The 27327-nt window shown below is 44.1% G+C and overlaps 1 protein-coding gene across 1 annotated transcript in view; it reads right to left on the bottom strand.

Annotated features, from left to right (window-relative positions):
* iqsec2b (IQ motif and Sec7 domain ArfGEF 2b) overlaps positions 1–26898 on the bottom strand; it is a 32738-nt gene extending 5840 nt beyond the window's left edge. The window contains exons 1-4 of the mRNA XM_037773344.1: positions 25059–26898; positions 1789–2086; positions 1321–1638; positions 78–1132 (exon numbers count right to left, since the gene is read on the bottom strand). Coding sequence (XP_037629272.1) covers positions 78–1132; positions 1321–1638; positions 1789–2086; positions 25059–25552 — 2165 coding nt within the window. The 5' untranslated portion in view covers positions 25553–26898. The remainder of the gene's footprint in view (positions 1–77; positions 1133–1320; positions 1639–1788; positions 2087–25058) is intronic.
* Positions 26899–27327: the final 429 nt, after the last annotated feature.

Below are 27327 nucleotides of genomic sequence, written 5' to 3'. Positions count from 1 at the left end.
TGAAAAAGAACTTTCTCACTACAACTTCATAAAGTTGAATTACCATAAAAATGGCACTTCAGTTTTAAGCATCTTACTTGTTGAAGAGGTTGAGACCTATGCGGTACTGGCGTCTCTGCACCACATCGCTGTTGAAGGGCGGGGAGTCCCAGCTATGGCGGCTCTCTCTCTGGTAGGTCTGCTTCCCCAGAGGTGGAAGAGGCTCCCGAAGGCTGTCCTGAGACGAGGAGCCCGAGCTGCAGTTGACCGTCTCGTTGGAGTTGGTGGTGGAGTTGAGCGAGTCGTTGTCTCCATCCGAGCAGCACGGCTGCTCCAGACCGCCGGGTGGCAGAGCTGTGGAGGAGGAGGAGGACAGAGGAGTGGTGGGGGGCTGTTGGGGGGAGGAGGACGACGATGGCGTGTCCGGGTACTGATGGTGGTGGATAGGGTGGTGGTGATGGTGGTGGTGTGCCGCCACCTGGTGAGGGATGTGTGTGGGTATGGGTCTGCCAGGGGCCCGGGTCTGACCCTGGGCCGCTGCCGTGGAGGAAGGGCGGGTGCCCGTGTTGGGGGAGTGTTTGACGGTTCCCTGAGGGGAGCCAGCCCCTACCCCAGGCTCCTGCTCGTAGACCAGCTGTCTTGTCAGAGAGCCACGATCTGAGCGGTCGCTCATGTCCACCGAGCTGTCGCTGGGCGGCTCGATAGTGAGGAGAGGCAGATGTGCGCCCCTTAGTCGATAGTCCCTGCATTCGGTGCACGGGGTGCTGCGCCGACTGTTACTGCTGCCCCCTCCCTCAGTGTCCCTGCTGTCCTCTCGGCCTCCGACGCCACCACCGGGGCCCCAGTACTCCGTATCTGTGCTGCTGGGCGCCCGATCCAGGGACAGTGGGGATGTCGGCATGCCATCGTCCATGTAAAGGGTGACGTCACTGTACGAGGTGGCGGTGCTGTCGCCATGCATACTGAGTCCTCCTCCAGCACCCCTGGCTCGTTCTCCCAAACCTCTCTGGGAGGAGGGGTTGCTGCTGCTGCTCCACACGCACTCCCCGAAGTCTTCACTAATCCCTCCGCCCTCCCTGCTGCCCTCCTGGGAGTCATCGCGACCCGCGCGGCAGGTGAGGGCATCATCTATGGAGTCAGCTAAGGACTTGACCTGGAGGGGACACAACGAGTTCAGCATTGAGGGTCTAAGGCTGATGGTGCCGGGTATTGTTGACAAGATTACATACGTCTTTTAGCTTGCTTTGTCCAGTTGTTTGAGGAGTTGTTTAAGTTTAGCTAGTAGAGACCTTTGAGACTGTCATATCATAAGGAGTTCTACAAATAAATGGACACTGTTACCTGTTTGGAGAAGGAGTCCTCTAAGCGGGTGTAGTCTCCGGGCCGGTCTGGGTCGGGGGAATGAGGAGGCCCTATGGCGACATTGTGGGTGAAGTTGGTCTGTGTCTGGGCCTGCTGCTGAGGCTGTCGCTCATCGAAGGAATACTGCAGTCTCATGTTGGACAGGATGATGCGGCGTGTCATGCGGCTCTCTGACGCAGAACTTCTAAGGCGCTCAAAGTTCTTGTTCATGCGATACTGCCTGAAGGCCGTCTGAATGATCCTAGCTGCTCTGCGACTTACAAAGGAGCCACCATACTTTCTCTCCAGCATCTCCACCTGGCAAAAGGTGGAAGAAAAGAAGAACACAGATTACTGAAAAGGAATCCATCATCTGTTTGCTGGAGCTCATGGCTTCTAGGAAACACCAAAGATTATAAACATTTGCACACCAAATCCTCTGACCAACAGTATTCCCATCATTGGTACCTTCTTATCCTGCATATCCGTCGATAGTTCATAGCTGTCTGAGAGGGCCTTGCATCTCTTGTTCTCCTCTTCCTCTTGCTTGCGGAGGGCCAGACTCGCAGGTTGGTGGCGCGTTCGCAGTGCCCAGGCCAAGCTGGCTGAACTGGAGGCGGACACGCATGAAGGGTCCCTGGATGCGGAGGGTGCGCTGCTGGTGCTGCTGTCAGTGTAGCGCTCTGAGCCGCGCAGGTAAGGCGCCTGGCTGAATGAGCTGTCTTTGTGGGTGCCCGTCTCTGGACACTGGGAATCCCCTTCCACACTACAGGAGAAGATGAGCAGCAGCTTTTAGAATGAGTCACAAGTAGCTTGACACAAAATGTTACACCACCAAACACTTTGTGTAAAGTGAAAATTAGAGACTGAATGAATTATTGAGTGAGTTCAGCGTCACTAAATTACGTCGAATAGTACTTAAAGGTACAGTGTGTAGGACTTGGCGGCATCTAGTGGTGTGGTCAAAAAGTATAGAAGCAAAGAGACAAAAGCTGCCATTTTGGACTGAAAACGCGTATTATATTTATAACATTTCATTGTTCAACACAGGCCATTTCGGTAGAAAATAACAATAGAATAGAAACAATTTTGTTTTACTTTTGTATGACACTTTTTAGGCGGACGTTTTACTGGCGTCCGGTAGTCGCTTTCAGTCCAAGATGGCAGAAACGTATCTTTGCTGATGGGCGCTGATGTTGCAATGGAACGAACAATTGACTTTAACTTCTTAGCAATATACGTTCTTTGGTGTGGCTGCAGATTGCAACCAACTGAGTACCCCTCCGCTCACTCCTCCCTTTCCAAGACTGCGGTAATGTGAGCCAACAAGTGCATAACCATGGTAACGCCGTTCGCCTTGCTCAAAGGCCATCCTTACCATAATAACACTACTTTAGGAGCAACGGAAGTCAGATGGTGGCTGGCGGTACCACGGTTTTACACACTGCGGCTCATGCTACCGCAGTTTCACAAGTCGGAGAACTACGGTGGCCTTCAGGTAACGTAAAAACGTGAAAGGCTCTCTCGAGAGCCAGTGTTTGGTTTGTCCGTTCTGGGCTACTGTAGAAACATGGTGGAGAAACATGGCGGACTCAGTGAAGAGGACCCGCTCCCTATGTAGATATGAAGGACTCATTCTAAGCTAACAAAAACACAATTCTTAATTTCAGGTGATTATACACTAGAAAACATACCAATATTCCATTTCTGCCAATAGATCCCCCAAAATGCAACACACTGTTCCTTTAAGAGCTATAAGGACTTACGTGTAAACTTTAGAGCGGCGAGGAGATAACCATCTCTTAGTGGAACTCATGGCGAACGAATAGCTTGTAACTTCCTTTTGCTTCAGCTGTGCCAAAGCATGAGATCTGACAACATTCCTCCTTGTCTACATGGTGAGTTGATGATCCAATAGACATAAAAGGTCTCTGACCTCTATCTCCTTCTTTTAATGAGTCAGGAGGACGAGTTAATATACTACAACGTTTAGCCAAACCTACTAGTGTTCATGCACTGCCTTAGTCTGCTTCTCACTTTCTTGTTCCCTCTGTCTGTCTCTCAGTGTATCCTTTTGTCTGACACACAACAGTGATAGCACATTTTGAGGAGTCACCAACCACTAAAACACACTCATCCAGTGCCACATACCAGCAACACCATCCTGACAGGAAAGACCAGGTTGTTACGTTAGCAGCAGCAGGTGTAAAACAGGCACTTCAGCTCACCATGGAATATCGTGAGACAAAACACATGACAGAGCACACCTCCTCTCAGATTCACTACTCTCACTCAGTCTATTACACAAAAGCAAGCAGCTAAGGTTTCCACCCAAATGGAAACAATGATATTTGCAGCCAGCAAAGCAATAACCCAAAACTTATCAGGATTCAAGTAAGTCCAGAGATCCTACAGTCCAGTGTCCCCGTTGTGCACGTTTGCCCAGACAAAATCCAAGTCAATTAGTCAGTCTGTGTTTAGGAGAACAACCACAGTCACATGTTCCTGCCTACATTTCCTCCTTGTGTTAGCCGCACCCCCTTCTGTCAGCTGTCCCATAAAAACAAGGCATACAAGGAGTAGAGAGCCAGGGTTAGGGATGTGTGGGAGCGTCACATTCAGCACATGAAATAGGCAAATCTGGCATCGCTTGTGTGGTTTCTACCTTTTGCATAGCTTCGGCACACATTCATGCAGAACACAAAAACAGGACTGAAATGGTGCCTTGTTTACTGTAACCACAGTTTTTTCTTTTGAGTTGGGTCAGCTCATGTCCTCCTCCCTCCCTCATTGTGGTGTAACTGTTCCACTGGATCGCACAGACTTCCTGTGTTAGTGTTTAGTTGCTACCAACGGAACAAGAAGTGAAAGGCTTCTCAGGGAACAAGGAAACAACTTGCAGGTATTTTAATTTGTTAGTTTTGATCTGGTAGGTGATGCTGAAACACAAACATATCACCAAGACTCAGAGTCTTTGCAGTGGACAGAGAGGGGGGGAAACGTTTACAATGCAGGACATCCTGTGCCTACAAGCAACACATGACCCGGCTAAATTATTGTTGTCAACTCCATTATGTTGCATAACGTAAGAGTCATGCAAAAGCCCAGTTATACAAAGACACAATTCTGACATCTGCAGGAAAGCACACATCACTACAGCTAAGTTGTAAATATTAAACTCCACATATTTTTATCTATGTAATGTTTGCAGGGAATTAATCAAACATTAACAAGCGTTATGTGCTTCGTTTCCACTTAGAGCAAATTAATTATGAGCAACAAGTTGTTGCGCACAACATCCATTTCCTCTTGAAAATGTGTTTTTATCTCTCTCTCTGTGTGCAGCATCATTTATCATTCCTCCTCCTCTGCTCCTTAAATAGAGAAACTTAGAAGCGGGAGGGGGTTGCTTGGTGACGGTTGCTGTGGGACCTTTGTGGGCGGCGAGGCAGTTGTTAGGATGAGAAGCGTAGTTGCCATGACAATGTATTGACTGTTATCACCGCTGAGGTGGGTGTTGAAGATGCTCCACAGGTTGTGCATGACAGTGTGCATAATACTTCTCTTGTAAACAGATAAAATAACAGAATATATATTTGCGCAGAGTGAACCAGCGTTGTCTCAACATGTTTGTTTATTAAGAATGGAAGCCTGGATTATTCATCTACTTTTAGTACCTATTTACACATTGTCTAAACTGTGCGAATAGAAAATTCTGTCTTCTTCAGAGCTGCTTAAAACTGCTCCTTTTAAGGAATGGAAAGTAGCCACATGAGGGCCTTCTGCTCATTGCCAACAGGTAGACACAAGCAGGGACTCGGCTTCACTCTAACTTCCTGCCATGCACATCAGCAGCCAGGAGCAGATGGTATTTTCATTCAACTGAGTCACAGAAACCTAAAATACATGCAACGCGACATTAGGGAGTCACAAGCCTGCTCTCATAAATTTCTCTCTGAATATTCACAGCTGTTACCTCCATTATAATCCTTATATATTTCAGCTGTTATGTTCACACATCTCATAGAGATGGAAAAAAATAGTGCTTTTCTGCAGTTCTTCCTCTGAGCTTTATGAGGACGATTTCAAGTTGAGAGACGCCTATTAAAACTCTACAAGTTTCATTTGAAATAAAAAATTAATTCTGTTCCAAGATTGATTTTTCTCCCTCCCTATGCGAGGCCTTGCAACCCACCTCCAAGCGTGCATGCATTAAACAACGCTATCATTTGTTTTTTGCCCGCAGCGAGAGCCAGGCGGTATAACATGGCAGTGTGAGACGAGGTGAGGATGATATACGAGTAAAAAAAAAAGTTTGTTGTATAAAACATGAGTGTGGCCATATCGCAGCTGGCATCTGTACCTCATTACTTATGTAAGAAAGCCTGTATTCCTGTTACAGTGCCAGAGAGAGAGGTTCTCCCCAGAGGCTCCCTCATAAAGAGCAGCCCAGAGTTTCACTACCTCCAACCATTTAATTGGAGCTTGAAACAGATGGTTGGAATCTAATAAACAGGAAAGTGATCGCTGATGGTGTTATGAGAATAAAAGAAGACGTGGGCAGAAATTGACAAGAGCTCCGGTGAGAGAAATTGAAAAGTGAATGGGGGGTTGAGTACAATGTCAACTCCGTGCAGTCCCCTGCCTCCTGTCCCTCGCTCATACAATATTGATGTGCTGACAGTGTGTGTCTTGTGTGTGAGAGAGCGGCGGTGGGTCTGAGTGTGTCATCGAACCCACAGCAGGACAAGGAGGCTGGCTGGGGGATTAACCCGCCACAGAGGAGCCAATAATTGCATCGATCTGTCTGTTGACTCATTTCCACTCGAGCATTGACTCAGAGTAGTTATCTCATCATATCCTGTCTAATTTTCTCATCTCCTACTTTTGTGTCATTTTGCCATTTGTTCCAAAGCTTATCATCCAATATAAGTGACGCCTGTGACACAATTGTGGAGTATGAATGATTAAAGGAACAGTGTGCAACATTTTGAGGGATCTATTAGCAGTGATGGAATATATATATGCCCAGCCCAAACGGGTTTCCAAGACACCATTATTTAGAAAATAAAGAAAAGACAATTGCAGAAACCAGAGTAGCAGCGTAAATTACGAATAATACTAAAAAAAAATAAACCATTCTGACGTTTTTTCCAAGCTTGAAAAACAAAAGTAGCCAAGCATTAAAATTAAATAGCCATTCCGTTTTGTCATCATCCGAGCACCAAAACATTTCTGGATTTTGAACATTTCAAATAGAAGTTCTTAACTCATCATAATATGGACAATACAAAAGAAAATGTGATTCATTTTCAACTCCTAACTTGTATACTTCGCACAACCTGTTGTCTTTCTGGATGTTTTTAAATCTACCAATTTCAACGGCCAAAGGAAGGATTCCTGTTCTTAACCGTGCAACTAAAGAGTTTGCTGTAACATAAGATTCAGTGGCATAATTGTGCTTGATTTGAATATATGTTCGTAATTTTGGTTTTAACAATATATCTTTCAACCATATTTCTTCAAATTTAGCCAGTAACTTTCTTTCTTCTAATTGTGTTCATGCTGCATGATGAATTATTACTATACATATATTGCAATTCAGCCTCCTCAAAAATAGCATGAAGTTCTGTAGCCCATGGAGCATTATGTGATTTACTCCAAAGAAAACCCTTCTTATTGATCCTGTATTGTGACATATTAAGCAAACAGTTCCACAGTCTTATCGTTTCACATTTTTGCATTATTGATCTAGGAATCCATCCCATAATCACCCTGAACAGCCAAAGTATAGGAGCAAACTTATGAACACCAAAAAACAGCGTGCAGCTCTGTTCTGTATAGAGTCTGCTATTTTACATCAGCTAATACTTTTATTACTTACTTTAATACATTTTCATAATACACTAATGAAAACATAGTTATGAATATTATATTCCATCACCTATATTCCAGTTTCAGTATCACCTGAAACTAAGAATCATTGTGTTTTCTTTAGATTAGAATGAGCCCTTCATATCTACATAGGGAGTGGGTCCTCTTCATGGAGTCCGTCATGTTGCTCCACCCCGATTCTACAGTAGCCCAGAATGGACAAACCAAACACTGGCTCTAGAGAAAGCCTTTCATGTTTTTACGTTACCTGAAGGCCATCATAGTTTGGCCACACGCTTGTGAAACTGCAGTAACATCAGCCACATTTGCATGAGTGCAAAACCGTGGTACCACCAGCCACCGTCTGAGTTCTGTTGCTCCTAAAGTTGTGTTATTTAGTGATTGAAAGATACCGATACTCGATCGGATATCGGGCCGATACTGCCTCAAATAGCTGGATCGCGTATCGGTGACAATAAGGCCAATCTATTCAATTCAATTTTATATACTATATACATTATATACTGTAACTTTAATTCCTGTTTAAGTTTTGAATGATTTGTTGCTGCATTTAAAAAGTTTACATTTGAGTTGTAATTCCTGTTAATTTTTAAGATTTTTATCAAGTTTCTGGTGTACGATTTATTATTTTAATAATAAATTACAATTCAATAAATTTATATCTATTCATTGGTCCCATTTTGTTTTAGGAAATCAATATTTAAGTCAAGCCTGACACATAAAAGAATGATCCCAGTCTCTTCCACACAGTGAGGCATACAGCTTATTAATTAAACACTGGTATCGGATCGGTACTCGGTATCGGCCGATACCCAAAGCCCAGGTATCGCTATCGGGACTGAAAAAGTCAGATTGGTGCATCCCTGGTGTTATTATAGTAAGAATGGCCTCTGAGCGAGGTGAACGGTGTTACCACGGTTTTGCACTTGTGCGCCTCTATTTACCGCAGTCTTGGAAAGGGAGAAGTGAGTGAAGGGCTACTCAGTTGGTCGCAATCTGCAACCACGCCACTAAGTGTCGCCAAATCCTACACACTGTCCCTTTAAAGGAGCAGAAAGGCCTCCAGAAAGATCTCAGCTAAATTCAAATTTTTACCATCAATGTCAGGACTTAAAGAGATCAAAATAAACAGTGTTAATAATGTCTTCAATCATGAAAATAAATCTGCTACCGGAACAACAATCTGTATTCTCTTTGTCACATGTGATCCCATTCTTTCAACTGAACCAAACTGAAAGGAAAACAATCAAATCATTCATGGGTCGGATCGGAGCATTCCTCCACCGCCAACACTCTTCTGCCACTTCACGGTCTCAAGATGTGAGCTTCACATCACACACGCACACGCACACGCACACGCACACACACACACACACACACACACACTGTTCACTTCTTTCTGTGACCCAGACCTTCCAGTTCAAAGCTCAAACAGGCTTTATAGTTTTGTCAGCGGAGGATGCCACTTCCTGTTGAATCCAGTTAGTGAACTAAGAGATAAAAAGCCTAAGTTGTACAGCTGTATTGTTGCAGGGCTGCAGAATGATTGATATCTGAAGATTGGCAGTGTTTTGTACAAGCAAAAACTTATCAGATAATCTCTGGCACATGAAGCAAGAAAGAATGAAGAGATAAGTCTTGTATATACATGCGGGAAGACAAAGTAACGTAAACTTCATCAGAAAAGGACTTCTCCTTTCTCAGTGTACGGTCTGTACTGATGTCCACTATTTTTAGACTGGTTTCAGTGCATCACTTTGACCTTTTTGGACTGATTCACTTCCAGATGATCATTTGGCTTCAACAGAACTTGTGCTCACATGTCAAAGTGCTGACTCCACTGTAGCTGGCAAATCCTCCTAGTTCAAACTAACATGACAAATAGTGATTATGGCATTTGCTCTACTTCTGTATGCATTTGAGTGACACCCATGACAGTCTGGCAAATTATCCAAAACGACACGTACGCTCTGTCACACACTCTCCTTCCAAATACAGGTCACTTCTTTCTGTTAAAAGCACATGACATGTCATCATTAATCATCAGCACTCAACAGACAGTATAATAACTAGTTTACCTTTTGTCTTTTGCCGTCTGTGTCTGTGAGGATTCAATTACATTTTTGCACAGCACACAGACTGGTGATCTACAGCATGTCACAGTCACTACATCATCGCAGCGTGGGCCACCATACAAACACACACTGGTGTAACAAGTAACGTCATCTGTCGCTGGTGCCAAACTAAATGCTCTTTTGTGACAGTTTAACAAGTGAAATGAAAGTGGAGAAAAAAAGCTGAGTTCTTACCATGCTGCTACTGTCAGAGAAAGGTCCCACACTAACTGGAGCAGCGTAATAACATACACACCCTCTCTCTGTCTGTCTCTCTCTCTCGCACACTTTCACATTGGCTCGAACTCGCCCTGCAGAGCTGTACAGGCTACATTCTTGACAGTCTTTTGACAGCTATGAACTTCCCTCCACCCTGCCCGGCTTTCCTTCCCTCCACCCTGCCCGCACCAGATCACTCACACACGCACACTTACTTTTATTACCAAATACAAAACCAGACAAAAACATGTCACGGCAACAACAGGAACAGACGAAGAGACACACAGAAGAAGAAGGGCATTAATTTATTGAAAAAAGGGGGGAGGAGGAATATAAGAAATGTTTGGTGTTTTCTCTTTTGCTTTTATATCCCTACTGTACAGTGACATGTCAGTGGTTAACCTCGAGGTATGTGCTGTCTACATGGAAGCAGGTGAAAAAAGCAAGGACACATGGTGTTAAAGCACCAGAGATGGATGACACAGGGGACATAATCAATATGGATGAAAAAGCTAAGGAGGAAAGTTAGAAAAAAAAGCAATATATGCATGAGAATATTGTCAAATAAGAATTTTCTGTAATATTAAATATTAATAAGTAAGTGAATGATGCTCTCTGTGGTTCAGTGGTTCATATTGCTGGTGTTTGCACAGATAATAAATGTCCTGAGAAACTACAAAAGGTTTAATGATTTATCTTAAAATGAAAGATCACACACACACACACACACTTATGGGGTACATACTGCAGGAGAAAGTATTAACGTTCAAGGAATATGCGCACCAAACAAACAATCACTACATAATTGAAAACATAATTTGTATAATTACTTTTTTGCCTGTGTGTGAGTACATTTCGCCCGAGGTGGAGATGAGTGAGGTGGGTGTGTACGAGCAACATTCCAGCATGACCGAAAACAACACAGAGCAACTACAGCAACAAATATTTCACCTTCGGATATTTTAAAAGACAGAAATAGAGTGTCTTTGGGAGCTAGAGATCTTTATTTTGCTCAGAGATAAACCAACAAGATGAATCTCTTTATGAATAAACAGATGAGACAACAGATGTGTAGGAACAACCAAATGAACATGTTTTACAAACTGCATATGGTTAATGTCTTTTACATCACATAGGAGGCTATAGCTTCTCTGACATTGGGTAATGGGTGGTGACAGGACTTTAAAGCTTTTTGAAAAGATAAGTGACTACTGAGCACACCCGAACTGACATGACTCAACTAGTGGTTTTCAAGATAAGCGTGAGCGCGACAGTAATGGGCAGGCAAAGTGATGGTGATGCGTTGCGACAGCTTGTTATGGCTGCAAGAAAAGAAATGAATTGCAAAGAATGCAGAGAGAAGAAGACAACATCAAGAGTCCTTAAAATGTAAATTAATGCACAAACAGTAATGATACATGAATAAATCAACATATACTGACTGTCACAATGGCTACAAGTTGCATGCATTTCTATTTTCCTGCTAAAATGCAGCAAGAATTTTGGTACACAGTGAGGTCTCCGTTTTCTGGCAGCATAGACTGTGATCGTTTTTTCACAGGTAAATGGGCGAGCGAGTCGTTGTGCGGTCGGTCAGCTCAGCGAGAGGAGGGGCTGCTGCAGCCCGAGGCAGAGCAACAGAACTGATGGGCACCCTCGTCCTCACCCTCCTCTCTTGGAAAGCAACACGGGGCGAGTCACAACACAGAAAGACAAAACACAAGGAAGGCAGACAGGGACAAGACAGACAGAGAAAGACAGACAGAAAGAGGAGGACAGTGTGAAAAACAGCACGAGACACAAAAAGAAAGCAAAAACTAGAAAAGCCTAAAGCAGGCTGCATGTTTAACTGAAACAGGGGCATCTTTTTTCTTTTTTTTTTAAATGGTGGAAGTATGTGCACATCACAGCTGTCTGATGCCATTAGATGGCAGTGTTGGAGCATCATGCGCTGATGTGTCTGAGAGCAGCATCAGGTGGAGGATAAATGAGGGGAAGGAGAGAAAGGAGGGTGAGAATTCGCCAGGTTCGCTTGTGACTCAGTCCACCTCGTGTCCCATTGAAGATGACTGCTATCCGCTGGCTCCCTGTGAAGGAGCTATGTGTTTTTCAAGCTGGTAGAAGGGCCTTTAACTCCAGCTATTAGTCACACCTGGGAGCGGTAGGAGACTGAAGCACAGGCGCTTACTTAGGATTAAGAGGGGGTGGGGATAGAAAGGTAAAGGATGAAATGTAAAGAAAGTGATGGTGCGTGAGGGAGAGATATCTGGAGGTTGTTGCAGGTGATTTGCAAGGTGTCTTATGGAGGTTGAAGGTTTTTTTTTATATTCTTACTGTACTCAGGCCCTGCGGTGGCCCTTACCTGTCCTCCTGCTGTAAGCTTTGGTCAGTAGCGGGGCAGCAGTACTGATGGAGACTGACGAAGCTGTGAACGGTCAGACTGGTGGGGAACAGAGCGGCAAAGGGAGTCGCCGCCGTGGGAGTGCTGGGAGCCGAGGTGGGCTGCCCTGAGATAGACAGCGGCCGGACACTTTGACAGGAAGGACCAGAGACGGACGACACACACATAAGAGACATGGAGAAAGCAGAAGAGACAGACACACAAACAGTCAGCGGCAAAGCAGAAAGAGAGACGGAAACAAGAGAGAGAGAGAGAAGCATTGATCTGAAGCTGCACATTGATAGTGACAAATCATACAGCGTCAATGGTTGAACAATGAATGGTACATGTAAAAAGGAGAAAAGAGAGGCAGATGTGTGACAGACTCTGACAACAGCAAGGTGACTAACATCTTCCAGAGACGTGCCGTCACAAACACCACAGGTGTTGTTGAAATCGGCTCCTGGCGGATAGGTAACAGGTGTCTGAAGATGGAGAGTTGAGTTCAATGTCTAAAAATCTTCACAGCCAGAGTTGTAAAATGAGAGCTTTGTGCGAGAAACTTCCAACCACTCTGATGGATTACATAAAAGCTCTATAATGGTCTGCTGCGGGGTTCTTCTCAAAATATGAAACCACTTTCCGTAATGCATGCAAAAGTGCACATATAACACAAAAGCCTCTCCGCTACCCCTCTACTCTGTCAGGAATTAGAGATGTTCCATCTGCAGCTGAAGAGTGAGCAGTGGTTGAGATTAGCATGTAAATGGCTGGTTTCTCACTGGGGCCAGCTGCTGTCAAGGACACACAGTCCCCGTCATTTTAACATTGGAAACACTCAGAGACAAGACGAGGCAGAGACAGCGAGAAAGGAAGTGAGATGCTGCAACACTTCAGCAGGTCACCGTAGTTAACCAGCTTGTTTTATGGCCAGCTGTGCGAGGCGAGGCGACCAAACTGAATTTCAGAAAGTGTTATTCACTTGGAAAACAAGCATCACAGAAAACAAATTGTATTAGAAGCTACAAGCAACTCTGTTAAAGGATAAGTTTGGTGATAGTTCTCTTATTGTCAATTAAAAGACCAACCAAAAAGCCATAACGCGAAAGTGGTTGCAGACTGATCCTCCAACATTAGAACAATGGCGGGGTATTGTAAATCAAGTGTATTGTAATGAAAGACTCACATTTATTTTAAGGCTGGAATTGGAAAAAAGTATTGAGTACTGGGAAAAATGGATTGTGTATTTACACCGTTGATTGAAGTGTGACATTTTATATTAAGATGTATTTACAAACATGTACTGTGATTTGATATTGTAACACCCATGATGACCTCATGTTCTTTGTTTCTCAAATAAAAAAAAAGAGTTTAAAAAAAAAAAGACCAACCAACAGTGAATTGATCCTACTAACAAGTGTCACCTGCGTAGCCAAAGTCTTGTGTTGCCCATTTTTGTCTGTGCCATATAGAGCTCCATTGTTGTCCAAAAACTATTGAAAGCATATCAATTAGCCACACTGTTGCACCGGGTAACATGTTGCTTCATCACCATGAACATGGGCAATGTAGTTTATTTTGAGCCAAACCCACATACACCATCCTGCTGATGTAAATACTGACTAATGCACCAAATCCGCAGCTGAAAATAGTCCCCAACAAATACAGTATTTACTCCTGTGTGAGTAACGTCTGCTAAAAACTACAGTGCCCCGCTGTTTTAGGAAATTACAGAGAATTTACAGAGCTTTATATTGAGTTTTAGTTAATTGTTTGGCTGTCCGACCCACAACTTTATTGTTTTGGTTCACTCTCACCGTTATAGAGTAATTTTCAGACACAACAGGAAGCTGTTTTCAGCAAATAAAAACTCTAAAAACTCACTTTACACTAGGGGTGTAATGATACATCAATCTGGATCGATATATCGATTCAATGATCAACAATCCAATATCATTGGTGAAAACATTGATACATTATTGATGATTGATACATCGTTATTTTTAAGATACTCCTTTATTTTGAAAGTCCTAACTGATAAAAAAAAAGATTTGCTCTTAAACATGAGAAATGTGGCACTTTATAGTGAACAACAGGGTGTCTATTTTTTTTTAATTAGTTTTTCATTTAAATGTCTGGAAGAGCCCAGTAATAAGATAAGAGAAAGAAGATTAATATTGTCAAATCATAATTAAGTTGCTTTTTGTGAGTTATAAATGTAACTGATTGCGTTTTTAATAGGCATATGATATCGTCTCTAATTACACAGCTTTGTTGAACACTCGATTCTGATTGATTAATCACTGCGTTCTACAGTCTGTTTCTGGTGGACCCTTTTGTGTCAAATTATCGATTTCTTAAGTAGCCGTGTAATAAGCAGGATAATGTACAGCGAGCTGGTCATTGTTGTGAAATAAACCCCTTCAGGACGATATCGCATCGCCCTGTCGGGGTTTATTTCACAACAATGACCAGCTCGCTGTACATTATCCCTTACATATCGATCGCAGGCCCCTGATACAAAATCGTATCATGGCAGACTTTGTTATATCAGCAAATCATTGTCCAAAGACTCAATATAATGTTGTATCGTGTTGAAACTTGTGATTTACACCCCTACTATACACTACCTGCATAGCACCAAACAGCAGACACAATTAGTGAACATAGCGGAGCGTTTAGAAAGTAAAGAGACAGACATTTCTGTCAGGAGTCGATAGAGACCAAAACCAGAGCTAAAAGAGAGTGAGTATTGGACTTACATTCATCAGGTGGACATAAATACGACTCAGAATGAAAGATAATGTTGCTCCATAACTACTGGATGTGTAAATAAGCAACAGTTCGGTAATATGTTAGTGTTAGCTTGTTTCTACTGCCCCCAAGTGGCCAAAAAAAAAGAAATCAGTTATTGAAGATTTAAAGACTAATCTCCTGGAACAAATGGGGCCACAGACAGGGAAATTGGAAATAAGAGAAAGACTAACGCACTGCCGGTTTAGACCTTTTCATGGGATTTGTTAAAAATAGCAAAAGCGCAGTATATCACCAGCCTTATCATTTAATCCTACTGATCATAAACTGAAATACAATTCACGTTTCACAGGATTTATAATTAAGACTCTGCCTTTTGAATGTTTGCAAAGAAGATACAAGTCTGGCTCACTGAACAGGGCAAGAGTTCAAGGGTTTCTTTATAGAGAGGAACAAGAGCAGTAAAAATGAGAGTGTTTAGGGATCTAATCGTGTAGGCGGAGCGCTCGTTAGCTTAGCATAAATGATAAAAAGTTCCAATTAAATGTGAATAAGCTGTGAGAATGCTATTTTAACTGGGGAGTTTGGAACAGGAGCGCCTTGTTCACTCCTATTTATAAAGATTACACTGAGGTTGCAAGACAGCATCTTGAGAAGTTTCATGCTTCATTTCCAAGCACAGATTCTATAGTGCTGAATATCCTGACAAGATGTGACCTGCGTGTTTGTTCCGTTTTAGGTCTCTGTAACACAAAGAAACTGAATATTTCTGAAAACAACTGAACCCGGTGACCCGCTCAGCTTTGGATGGAGATGTGAAGAGATGCAGAGGTGCAGTTACGTGAGCCCGAGCCAGGCTTGTACACACTGTGTGGTCTGGCACTGCCAAGATTTGTATTTTACCAGCGGTAACCATTGCCTCGTGTTAGAGCATCCCCAGCGCGGCGAGCATTGACAGGCTCATCTAGGATCTGATTTCTGCTTCATGAGCAGTTATGCTTGTACCCCTGTGTGCCATAAAAAAAACAGACACAATCGCCATTCCTCCTCCTCCTTCTACTCCTCCATAGAAAAACAAAGCACACATACACAACCCACACACACTCTTGACATGTATACATTTCTCTTTCTGTCATTAAAAGGCGCACACAGATAATAAAGACATCAAGATATGAATCAACAGGTCAAAGGGTGTTGGCGTGCAGAGATGGACACAGGAAGTCGAGGCTAAAAGAGAAAGTGGTACATCGAGGGAGAACGTGTGAGGTGGCGTGTATTTAAAGCAGTGAGTTGACAGAGGCTGGAGGCAGGAAGAAGAGTGGGAGGAGAGCGAGCTGTGTGAGAGTGGGAGAGGTTGAATACGGAGGAGGGCAAGGGTGAAAATAATCAAGAGAGGAGGAATGGAGGGAAGAAGGATGGGGAGGAGGGATGTGAAATGGAAACAGGATGTGGAGCGATGGTTTCGCTGCTGGAACCAGTGTTTCCTCGAACCTGTGCAGTGGCACGGGGGTGTTGGCGCGTAGGTGAGTCTATGTATAGATGAGCGAGAGAGAGAGAGAGAGCGGGAGCAAGGCTCACATGCTACGATCACAGGAGGACATCACCTGCACTACATGTCGTGGTTTTTTTCTGTATGCTCATACACACCACAACAACTGTTTGGTGAAGCAGCTCACAGGTCAGAGAGAAACATTTACATCCATGTTTCTGTGGGGTATAATTTGAAAATCAGTCCGTCCAATTCCGCCACGGTACGAACCACTTCAAATTGTGCTTTCATTGGCTTTTTTTGTTGTTTTTGCCATTGTATATGAAATAAGAGAGTGTGGGAGAGCACTGCGTCATCCCACCTCCAGCGTGTGACCCGCACTGACTCCCGCTGACAAACAGAGACGTTTGATAACCACACACACTGCGTTGTAGCCTAAAGTTAAGTGTGTTTTTAATACACCCCTCCCTCTTCCCCCCCCGTTCTCCCTCCCATTCCCGTTCCCTTCCACCAGTCCTTCCACAACCAACCGCTTTCACTGCGAGTCTCCTACTGCTTGGCAACAGTGCGGACTGCCTGTGTGGGCGTTTGGCGTTGAGTGCCAGGCAAAAAGCACTGACAAGGAGGGGCACACAGTTACTGTTACGACTCAACTACGCACACCAGGCACCTGCTGTGCCCTGTGACTTTGCGTGCACAGGTGTGTGCGCTTGTTTGATTTTAACAGGATATGAATCATCCAATGAGGACCAATTAGACTTTGTTTAAAATGCGATGTGGGAGACGCAGAAGGAGTAATTCAAGAAAGTGATACCCTTGCAGATCACCAAAGGGATACTCTGTAAAGTCTGAAACAGATCTCGGTCATATGACTAAATGACTAATTGTCTGCCGGCCAGAGGAACCACATCCCAACTTTTCAATGAAAGCAAAACCTGTAACACGTGACGAATAAAACAGCGCTCATCTGTCTTCAGTATGTCTCATCCATCCCCATCAAGCCGTCATTCAATCCTGCTTCTGTCTTTCACCCTGCTCCTGCTCCCACTCCTACCCTCTCCTCTCTCTTCTCTCCATCGCTCTATTCTGTGTCTCTCGCCCACAGAGTTCTTCACAGAACAGCTCACAGCGTTCCCACGGTAACCAGTCTCCCTATTCTGCTCCACAGAACGTGTGCGCAAGTGTTTGACAAACATCCCGCCTCAAAAGTGCCACTTATCTGCATCTGAACCGGAAAGACATTGAATAAAGTCATAGTAACAGCCAGGAGATGAATATGGAAAATGCATCTGTGTCGATCAAATGCTGAGGGAAACCTGCACACACTACGCAGGCGGGGATGGGGGGGGGATTAGATCCACAGTGATGTTTAACCCACTGATGGACAGAAGGCTTAGCGATCTGCCCTCCTCGCTAATAACAAAGCAAGTTAATCTCTGCGCTAATTTACCACGGCTGTTGTTTCGACACGGCACAGCTGCCATTTAAAACAAAGCAAAAGATGGGGGGCAAAAGGGGGGAGAAGGAAAAGGGGGAGGAGGTTGTTTCAGGACTCTTCCTCTTCCACCCCTGGATAGGTGAGGTGAGTTGGAGGTGGAGGCGATGCAGGGGGGACGGTTGGACGGAAATGCAATATTGCAACTGCCTTGAGGACAGCTTTACAGTTTCCACAGCAACTACATCTCTCACAGCTCTCTGTGAAAAAAAAACTTTACATCACAGCTATTCACTTTTGAACCATTTTTAGAAAGACGTGATGTGATGGAATAAAGGCAGCACAGATAGAGGGAGAATGTAGACAGGTAGGTATTCACTATGAATGGCAGAGGCAAGGTTGTGTGTCTAGGGGTAGAACAGTATGCGGCCTTGTTGGTCATAAACCTTGAGTTTGTATTCTCACATGGAACGTCTGTCTGTCTGTCTGCTGATATCAGATCAGCTGCTGCCACATCTAGTTGTTTCTGTAAAGTTAAACTGTTCATGGCAGTATATGCTGCCAAGAAACGGTTCAAAATAAATCAGAATCAGCTTTATTGGCCAAGTATGAACATATATAAGGAATGTGAATCTGGTACATACTGTATGTACTAGGGCTGGGACGATACGTCAATCTATTGATTCAATACTATCACGATTCTTGGGTGCTGATTCGATATGTATTGCGATTCTACAAGTGTTGCGATTCGATATTATATATTAGATATTTTTGTAACGTCGGCTGGTTTGACCACGGCGATGCGAGCGACGGTTGGCTTGACTGCCCGTTACTGCAATACGATAACATTTCCTGTCCATGACAGAGTTAGCATGCAGCTCTAGCCATCATGTCTAACTCTGCTTTTTCCTGGCAATGTGTGAAACCCAAAGTGTTTCCATACTTTACTGTATGTGTAGTGTTTACCACTCTGGATTTAACATGCGAGGGTGCAAGTCGTATCCACGCAGACCCTCCGCCCTCGGCTTTGTTTTGGTTTTGGTTTTTGAAACGGATATGATGTCGTTACTCGGACTACAGGCGCAATAAGGGTGGTAACTTCCTTCTACCTCCGCCTTGACTGAAATTAAACAAATTTATCGATTCTGACATTAAAAAATCAATTTCAAAATCGTAAAAAAAACAAAAAGGCGATACATATGTGAATCGATTTTTTCCCCCACCCTAATATATATATACACACTAACACACAACACTAATTTCATTGTTTATACATATACACTAACACATATACTCTATATATACATATCTATACATATACATGTATACATACTGTAGATATACATATACATGCATATACATACATATACATACATACAGTATATATGTATATACAGTATATCCAGTGTGTTTGGATTTTTATTTGACAGTGATGATATGAACTATACAAATATATAATTTACAAGTACAGTGGATGCTTGGTGTGACAGGGATCAGACATCAGATGAAACGTGACACTACCACAACATATGAAATCCAACTGTACAGCCTGTGAATCCTTCTGCCTTCACATGAAATATGCATGTTGATAAAAAATAGAGCTTGTGCTTTAAGCGTAACATCCCGAGTGCCTCATTGTGATGAATCTGACCATCTGCAGAGAGAGAGCCAAGGCAATTGGCCAGCCTAATCTCACTTTTCATTGGGCCCCTGACACTTGAAAATGTGAATCCTCATGAATCCCAAGTAACATGTGACTAAATATAAATGAAAAAAAAAAAAAAAAAATCATTTGCACACAGTGTATGAATCCATGAACACTCACCGCACTCAGGCGAGGAGAAGGGAAAAAAAAACACCACCCACGTACACTCGCCTCCCACACACACATCCATCAATTTACATTTACGTCAAGCTACACCGCATCACAGTAATCATTAGCACTGTTAGCACTGACATTCTAATTCTGGCCCAAATTAAACAATGTTTAATCCACTACGTATCCTGAAATAGAAAACATAAATGGAGAGCAAAGCAGATTGGGTTTTTTGAGAAGCTGCAGCTTCACTGTATTTCTTCTAGAAAGTCCTGGTGAGTTCCTGAGAGGATAAATTACCTCCCATCACATCACACAGACTGTTTGGAGCAGGTCAGTGCAGCCGAGCTTACCCACACATTTGCCTGGGGCCAGTTCATTTTTTTTCCAAGCTGCTTCTGCGCTATCTTAGCTGCTATGGGATGTAAAATGCTAGACAAAATTAACACATATTATGAGCTCTTTATTCGCACGAAGAAAGAGCATTCAATCGAGCTAATCGGGAACAATAACTGTGCTTCTGTTAAAAGCAAGGAATAGAGAGCGGGTGAGCAAAGAGGGGAAGAGAAAAGAGAATAGCACAAAAGTAATTTCTGCAGCTTCTCTGAGTCATATCTGCAGCAGTGGGAAACAGAAACAGCGAGGGGGAGAGAGTGAGTGTGTGTACGTGGGTATGTGAGAGAGAGATATAAAGAGAGAGACAGAGAGAAAGAGAGGGAGTGGGGGTTGTAAAGGGGATGGGGTTACAAAGAATTAGCAAATTAGGCTCCTTCTGAAACAAAAGTCCATTACCGTTCTCCATATTCCCCAAAATTAATGTAAATTTCAGAGAGAGAACAGCCCACAATGCCCTGCGTGAAGAGAGAGAGATAGATATATACAGGATGGATAAATGGAGACACAAGCACCTTCACAGGGCTCTTAGGAGCTTCTGAACACTCCCATTGTGACAGTGAGAGTGAAGAAGTGAAGTGGGAAAAGATAGCTTCTTTTTTTTTTTTTTTGCTGTTATGTAATAATACCGCTCTGAGTATATCGCCACCGCTGGGGCTGTCGCCAAGACCTCTAGCTGCCCCTGCCCCTCATCCTGTGAGGACGGCTGCATGCACGCAGCACATAATGAAGGATCTCTCAGCCCATGCAGCGAGGACTGTCACATCACCGTGGCATGACAGCCCGTATGGCCGGCTGCAGGGTCAAATTAGCCGCCTATTAATGGACAACCCAGGTGATATCCTGCAGTGCACACACACACACACACACACACACACACACACACACACACTCACTCACAAAAACACACATGTATATACGCACAGCAGTAATTATCACCCCTGGGCCAGTGGTAATTATACACTGGTCACACTAATTAATCTCTCATGCACTCTGTTCATACCTCCCACCCTCTTTCACACATTTTTGCACAAGCACATACATTATATAAAAGACACAGGCTCATCCACTAGGGTGACCTCTCCCAAAATAACAACAACAAAAAAACATCTGCCGCGCTCACAGCGACTTGTGGCGATGCCCTCGACCCTGCTGCTTCTCGGAGGAGGGACTTGATTATGGCAACATTTAATAGCTAGGCTTGACTATCTGGATTTAACATTAGAGATATCCACAATTGCATTGTGACTAGTCAGAATTCTTATTCAAGATATCTATAATGTCATTCTGATTAGTCAAAACAACACTTAGAGATATCTGTAATTCAGTTTTCACTATCCTAAATAACAGTTACAGATATCTCAAACGTCATTAAGGCTATTCAGAATTGTTGTGCATGACGTTGCTCATGCAAGGCTTCCCATTGGATATTAGCCCAATAAAGCATTTGAACCGAGCCCCCAGGAAGAGCGCCGGTCGTTGATCCCAATTTTTGTAGTGACCAAACGGCAGTACTGCAACTTCCGTGTCCGTCACGTCATGCCATCAGGCCCAAAAATACTTTTTCCCATAGACTTACATTGGGAAAGAGACGTCTGTAACTCGTTCATTTCTTTTGAGGTGAATCAACTACCCAGTACGAACACTCTAATAGCACTTATTTAAATCATTAAGGTCCTAAAAGTTGTAAAATGCATTAATAGCCGAATCCAGAGTTATTTCCCTTCCTCCGTTCATGTGTGAATGAGACCCAGACCGAGGCTGGAGCGAGGGCTGGAAGGCGGAGTTAGCAAGCCATGACGACACCGTGACGACTGTGACCCTGTGAAGGAGCCATGTGACCAAGCGGACGCTACTGCGCCTGCTCCATGGGCCCAATGGATGCGGAAGACTGCCGGAAGATCCCGGTACTTGAGCCATTTTGGTGTCATGCGCCAATGAGCAACTTTCATAGGAATGAACGGGGCCCCGCCTCCAACGCCGTAGACAGTACATCCGTGATTTAAAGAGTGTTAGCAGAAGCTTTTGCTAACTTGGATAGTTCGGTAAACTTGGAAAGAAATTCACAGATTCAAACTACCCGGATCAATAATGCATAAGTGAAACATTGTCAAAACACATTTGACGGCTCTTTCTAACCGTAGTAAGGTAGACGACAAGCTACAACCTCATTTGAATCAAAACGAGCCGTCCTCCGAGCAGGACACATAACATTGGTCTCTATGTGCAGCAAGCTGTGAGACGAGTGGTCGGGGACCGCTGTGGATAAGATAGTTAGAAAATGCCATGAAATAGAAAGAGCTGATCGTCAGGGAATTTGTGGCGAACGAGAGCTTTGTTCGATAGAGAGTCGTTGTAGAAATTTACAGCATATTGTAGATTTATTGTCTCCAGACACACTTTATAAACCCATACGGCTGCAGTGCAGTGCCATAGTATGTTTGAATCAATAGCTTCCGCATCCCTTCCAGTGTTGCCAGATCTCGCGAGAGAAACAAGCAACCAGGTCTATAGAAACAAGCCCAAAAGAAGCAACTCCCTCTTCCCCAAAAAAGCCCAAAACAAGCGACCTTACCTACCTACCACAATATGAGAGAGAGAGGCGACCACTTGATCACCTTGATTTTATTTTGGAATGCATGCATTTCATGTAATTTTTGCATCCATTTTTAGCTTGTAATTTTACAAGATAAGATCTAGACTTAGATCGGGGTTGCGTACAGATCCTGCAACAGGAAAAACTAGACTGGTATAGAGGAGAGAGACGGGAGCCCAAATAAGCAACTACACTTCAGAAACAAGCCAGAAAAACGTGACTACCAATATTTGTAAGCGACTTTCCAGGAAAACAAATCCAAAGTCGCTTATAATAAGCGGACTTGGCAACTCTGCTCCCATCCCGCCCCATTCTGACGTAATTACAGATATCTGCAACATAATTTCGCCTATAGTCAAAACTCTAATTCTAGATATCTGTAATTAAATTTTGATATCCGTAACCCCAGTTTGAGATATCTATAAAGTAATTTTGACTAGTCACAATTTAATCTTAGATATCTAAAAAGGACAATGTAGATATCTTCAATTTAGGGGGAATTAAAGATATCTTGAATTGAAATTATGACTAGTCAGAATTAAATTGTAGATATCTGAACCTGGAATTACGACTAGTCATAATTCAGTTGCGGATATCTGCAATGTGAATTACGGATATCGGTAATAACAAACCCCATACTAATGAATGGCAAAAGTAGTTTGAATCGTACTAGTCAAAATGTAATTACAGATATGTTGAATTAGAGTTTTGACTAAGCAAAATGACGTTGCAGATATCTCAGTCTAGCTATTAAAATGTTAAAACGGCTTGTTATACTTGACGTCAAAAAAGGATTTCACCCCAAGGCCTCTCAGACTCGCATTGTTCACACTGCCATTAACAGGAGGAGGGGGATGAAATAGGGTAGCATTTGGGACAGCTGTTTACAGCGTGCCGCTGGGAGAAAGGAGAAGAGAGACTTTGTTTTGATGCAGTTGCTGCACGCATGGCTAAAAAAAAAAATAAAAAATGGGGACAGTAAGTGTATTCATTCTTTGTCCAGAATCAAAATTGTTGATTATGTGAGGAACAGAGAGCGCAGAGGACTCATGCTGGAGGAACAAAAACTAATTGGACAAAATCAAAAGGCAGCTCTCTGAGCCTTGCCTTCTCTGGCCCAGACCTCCTCCTCTCCCTCCTCCTCTTACGCACCCTGTTGACAGATGGAAAATCAGTGTGTGTGTTCCACCTTTTCTCTTCTAGTCTGAGGCACACTGAGTAAGGTCGCTCAGTCACTTTCCTCACCCTTGTCATCTCTTTCCTCCCCCATCTCCCTTCTGTCTCTCCCTCTGATCTGAGCCACATTTCACGGCTCTACTGACGATGAAGAAATCCATGTTTGCATCTGATCTGTTATCAGAGGGAGAGTTTTTTTTTGTCGCTGACCTAAGCCAACAGGCCAGTTTTGGGTTTAGGCTGAGTCACAGCCAGACAGGGACAATATGGCCTCTGCTGCGCGGGTGACTCTTTATTAAATGTGACACTTCATATGATACGCTTGTCTGAGCCTGGATCCAAAGTCAGCTACAGCCGCTACAGGCAATTAACAAGGGAGGATCAGCAAGAAACTACATTTACAATTCATCGCCGCGTTTAACACCTACATAAATAACTAATATGTGCTTCAGTCTAATGACTAAGTCACCCCCGGGGATGCTGGGAGGGGGCCGGAGAGGCAGACGGCGGAGGAAAAGACAACTGTAATCGATAAGGGATTTGGTCAAGACTGAATTAATTGCTGGCAAGAGGATTGAGACCATAAGAGAATAGATAGGGAGCGGAATCCAGTAATAATTGCTGAGATTGTAGAGAAATGTTATCACATTATCGCACAAGAACCACTGGTTTCTGTCACTAAGGCTGCAACAATATAGTCCACTGTGTACTTTTCCTCACATGAATTGCTGCCTACTCACAAAAGCGTAATGCTTCCTGAACAAAAGCCGACTCTTATCCATGTGTGTGTGTGTGCGTGGTTAAGTAAAAGCGAGGACAGATGCACTTGCTGTTTGCCAAAGCTGTGTTTGCTGCACTCTAACTTCAGGTCAGCCTTGAGTTTGAGGGGTGGGGGGATGGGGAGTTTGGACACTCTCTCTTCAAAACCCAACCGGCCTACAGTTCAGAGTGAAAAGGGAAAGTAAAAACACACTTTTAGCATGCGGTGGGCGGATTTTTCATACCGAAGGGCATCACTGGTCCAGAAAGTTTAGATCACCACGAAAAAAGACCCATCACCCTCGAGTTTTCCTCAGCACGCTACTATGCAACTCCCACGCACTTCTCGTAATAGGCTCTAAACCCTCTGCAAGCAACAATCACACGCGGCACGATGAAATGGACACCTTGAGCACTTGTCACTCTACCCATAATCCTCCAGCACTCTGCATAATTCCTCATAGTGGTGTATTAAAATATCCCTTCCTGAGGTTTAGAGCCATTACTGTGAGGATTATCTGTGATGACTAGAGAGGCTGCGGCTCCATGTCGTTAAGTGACACATTGGGTGCTGTGCAGATTGTGGTCGCCGCGACAATTTTAGAGCACCCTGGACGAAGATAGAAACGCTTGACATGTAGCCACGCTCATCATTCATTGGTGGGAGAATCAAACCACAAAGGAGGCTTGTGTGTGTTAGAGAAGAACTTACTTTCTCCGTATGGTGGAGCTGGTGTTGGTGTCGGTGCTGTCGGTGCGTTCGAGCCGGTCTCGCTCGGTGGTTGAGGAGCTGCAGGAGACACCTCTGGTCAACCTGGTGTGGGTCCTCCTCTCCCTGCTGGGCACTGGAGCTGTGGATGGTGCAGCCGCCACTTGAGCCGTTGGGGTGCTACCGTTCCCACTGCTGCCCCCGCCACCGCCAACACCTCCACCACCTCCACCACCTCCACCACTGCCATGATGGATGGGGAGGGATAGAGGCTGGCTGTGGTTGTGGTTCTGCACGGGAGTGTCCGAACCAGGCGTCTGCGGGCTGCGATCCTGCCTCAGGTCCTGGTTCTCTTGGCTGACCCGGTCCAGCTGGCCCTCCAGCTCCTCGATGCGCCGCCGCTGCGTCTCCAGGAGCTTGGCCTGGCTCTCGATGATGTTGTTGAGCTCCAGGAGGTACTCCACGGCCCGGTTGGGGCTCTCCGGGCTGGTCTCCATGGCGGGAGCCCTGCCTATGGGGGTACGACCACCACCACAGGCCGCCGCCACAGCTTCGACCCCACGGGGGCCGAGATCCACCCCCCCCACCAGCCCTGAAGAGTGGGGGGGAGGGAGGGACGAACGAAAGGCTCTAGTGGAGATAACTGATGGCTTCAGATGTTCAAAAACAGGAAGTCACAGAGATTAAGAGGTTGAGAGTTTCAGAGTGACTACATATCACCCAAATCTGAGGGCAAAAATGATCATTAGAGCATCTTAGTGGCCGTTAAAGATATTGCAACGCCGGGAAGAGAGTTCAAACAGAGTTGTCTGTTTTGCTGAAGTTACAGTCATTTTGAAAGACGGTGCCAAATCGGCACGGAGCGGGTCAAGAGTTTGGGGCGTCATGATGAATATTAAAATGAAGCAAAACAAACTGAGATTGGATGGAGGAGGGTGGAGGGTGACAGAGGTAAGTATTGTCTAAATGAGGCTGATCAAAGATCTATAATGAAATTGCTTTAACAAAAATATACATAAGCAGAATATGAATTTATCCACTGACAAATAAACTGCTCATTAACTTTTAGTAGAAAACATCTCACATACATTAAGCACTCTTTAGCCTCATACAGGGTAAGGGGGGATAGGGGTGATGGAGGGGTGATGGAGGGGGGGTGGGGTGGGGGTGATGTTATTGATGATCTACCAGTAATTATCAGGCACTGTCAATCATTACATAACACAGAAAATGCTGCTCCCTCCCACGTTGAATATCCCCGCAGTCTATCATGGTCGGTTTCAACCCATGGCTTGATGTGTCTTTATAGCCCAGAAAGAAGTAAGCAGAGGTGGCTCACTGAGTTCATTCTCCAGGTCCGGATCCTCCAACAAAAAAAACAACTACATCCTAGTGCTTTCAATTCACATTAGTTCCCAAAGTGAGCTGCGCCTCTGGGCTTTTTCATCCAAGAATAATGCAGAGTTTACTTCCACGTCACGCATTCATAAACAACACTGGGCTCCGAGATAATAAAAACTTGTCACCTCTTTAGGGATTAAATACACTATCCGGATGATTATTGACCAGATGAAAGTCTCTATAATAAGAGGTGGTAAATCTTTGAGGTGTACTTTGGTGTTTGCTGATGTGGAATCGGTTTAAAGGAACAGGTTGAGTTATTTCCTACTTATCTGAGGCGAGTTTCGGCCGCATCAGGTCGGTAATCCACGCAGCAGCAGAGAGAATCTCGAAGCAGGTGAATCTGTTTTTTGCGGTGGCGCAGAAACACACAGAGGTTTCGCTCCTCGAGCGTCTGAACTGCAGCGATGCGTGCGGCTGTTTCCTCCGAGCGCGTCACCGTCAAGAGAGAAACGGTGATATCACACATCCGGATGAGACTTTCAGAATAAAAGAGGAGCTGCATGAACTTTATAGCCTAGAAGGTAGTTGCAAATGATGCACTTTAAGGAAAAGATTCATAAAAACAATGGAAGAATGAATGGATGAATATATATAAATGATAATAAAATTATTATTATGTCATGCATACAGCTTGTATTGACAGCACCACAAACAATAGTATGGAAGCCCAAAAGTAAAAAAGAAGAAAAAGTTTAAAGGGACTGTATGTAAGAATCAGAAATTGGTTGTAACAGCGACACCAACCACAATATCACTCTATATTTCACCTGCTTGGCAGTAATGTTAGCTGACCAGACGAAGGTCTCTCCATGAATCAGTGCTGATCCTAGTGTTGGCTTTTTCCTGCTTCAGCCTCCCGACCGCGGCC

Source organism: Sebastes umbrosus, chromosome 6, assembly GCF_015220745.1.
Source record: "Sebastes umbrosus isolate fSebUmb1 chromosome 6, fSebUmb1.pri, whole genome shotgun sequence".
NCBI lineage: Eukaryota > Metazoa > Chordata > Actinopteri > Perciformes > Sebastidae > Sebastes > Sebastes umbrosus.
Note: the sequence above shows the minus strand (reverse complement) of the source record. Positions and strands in the feature narration are given on the sequence as shown.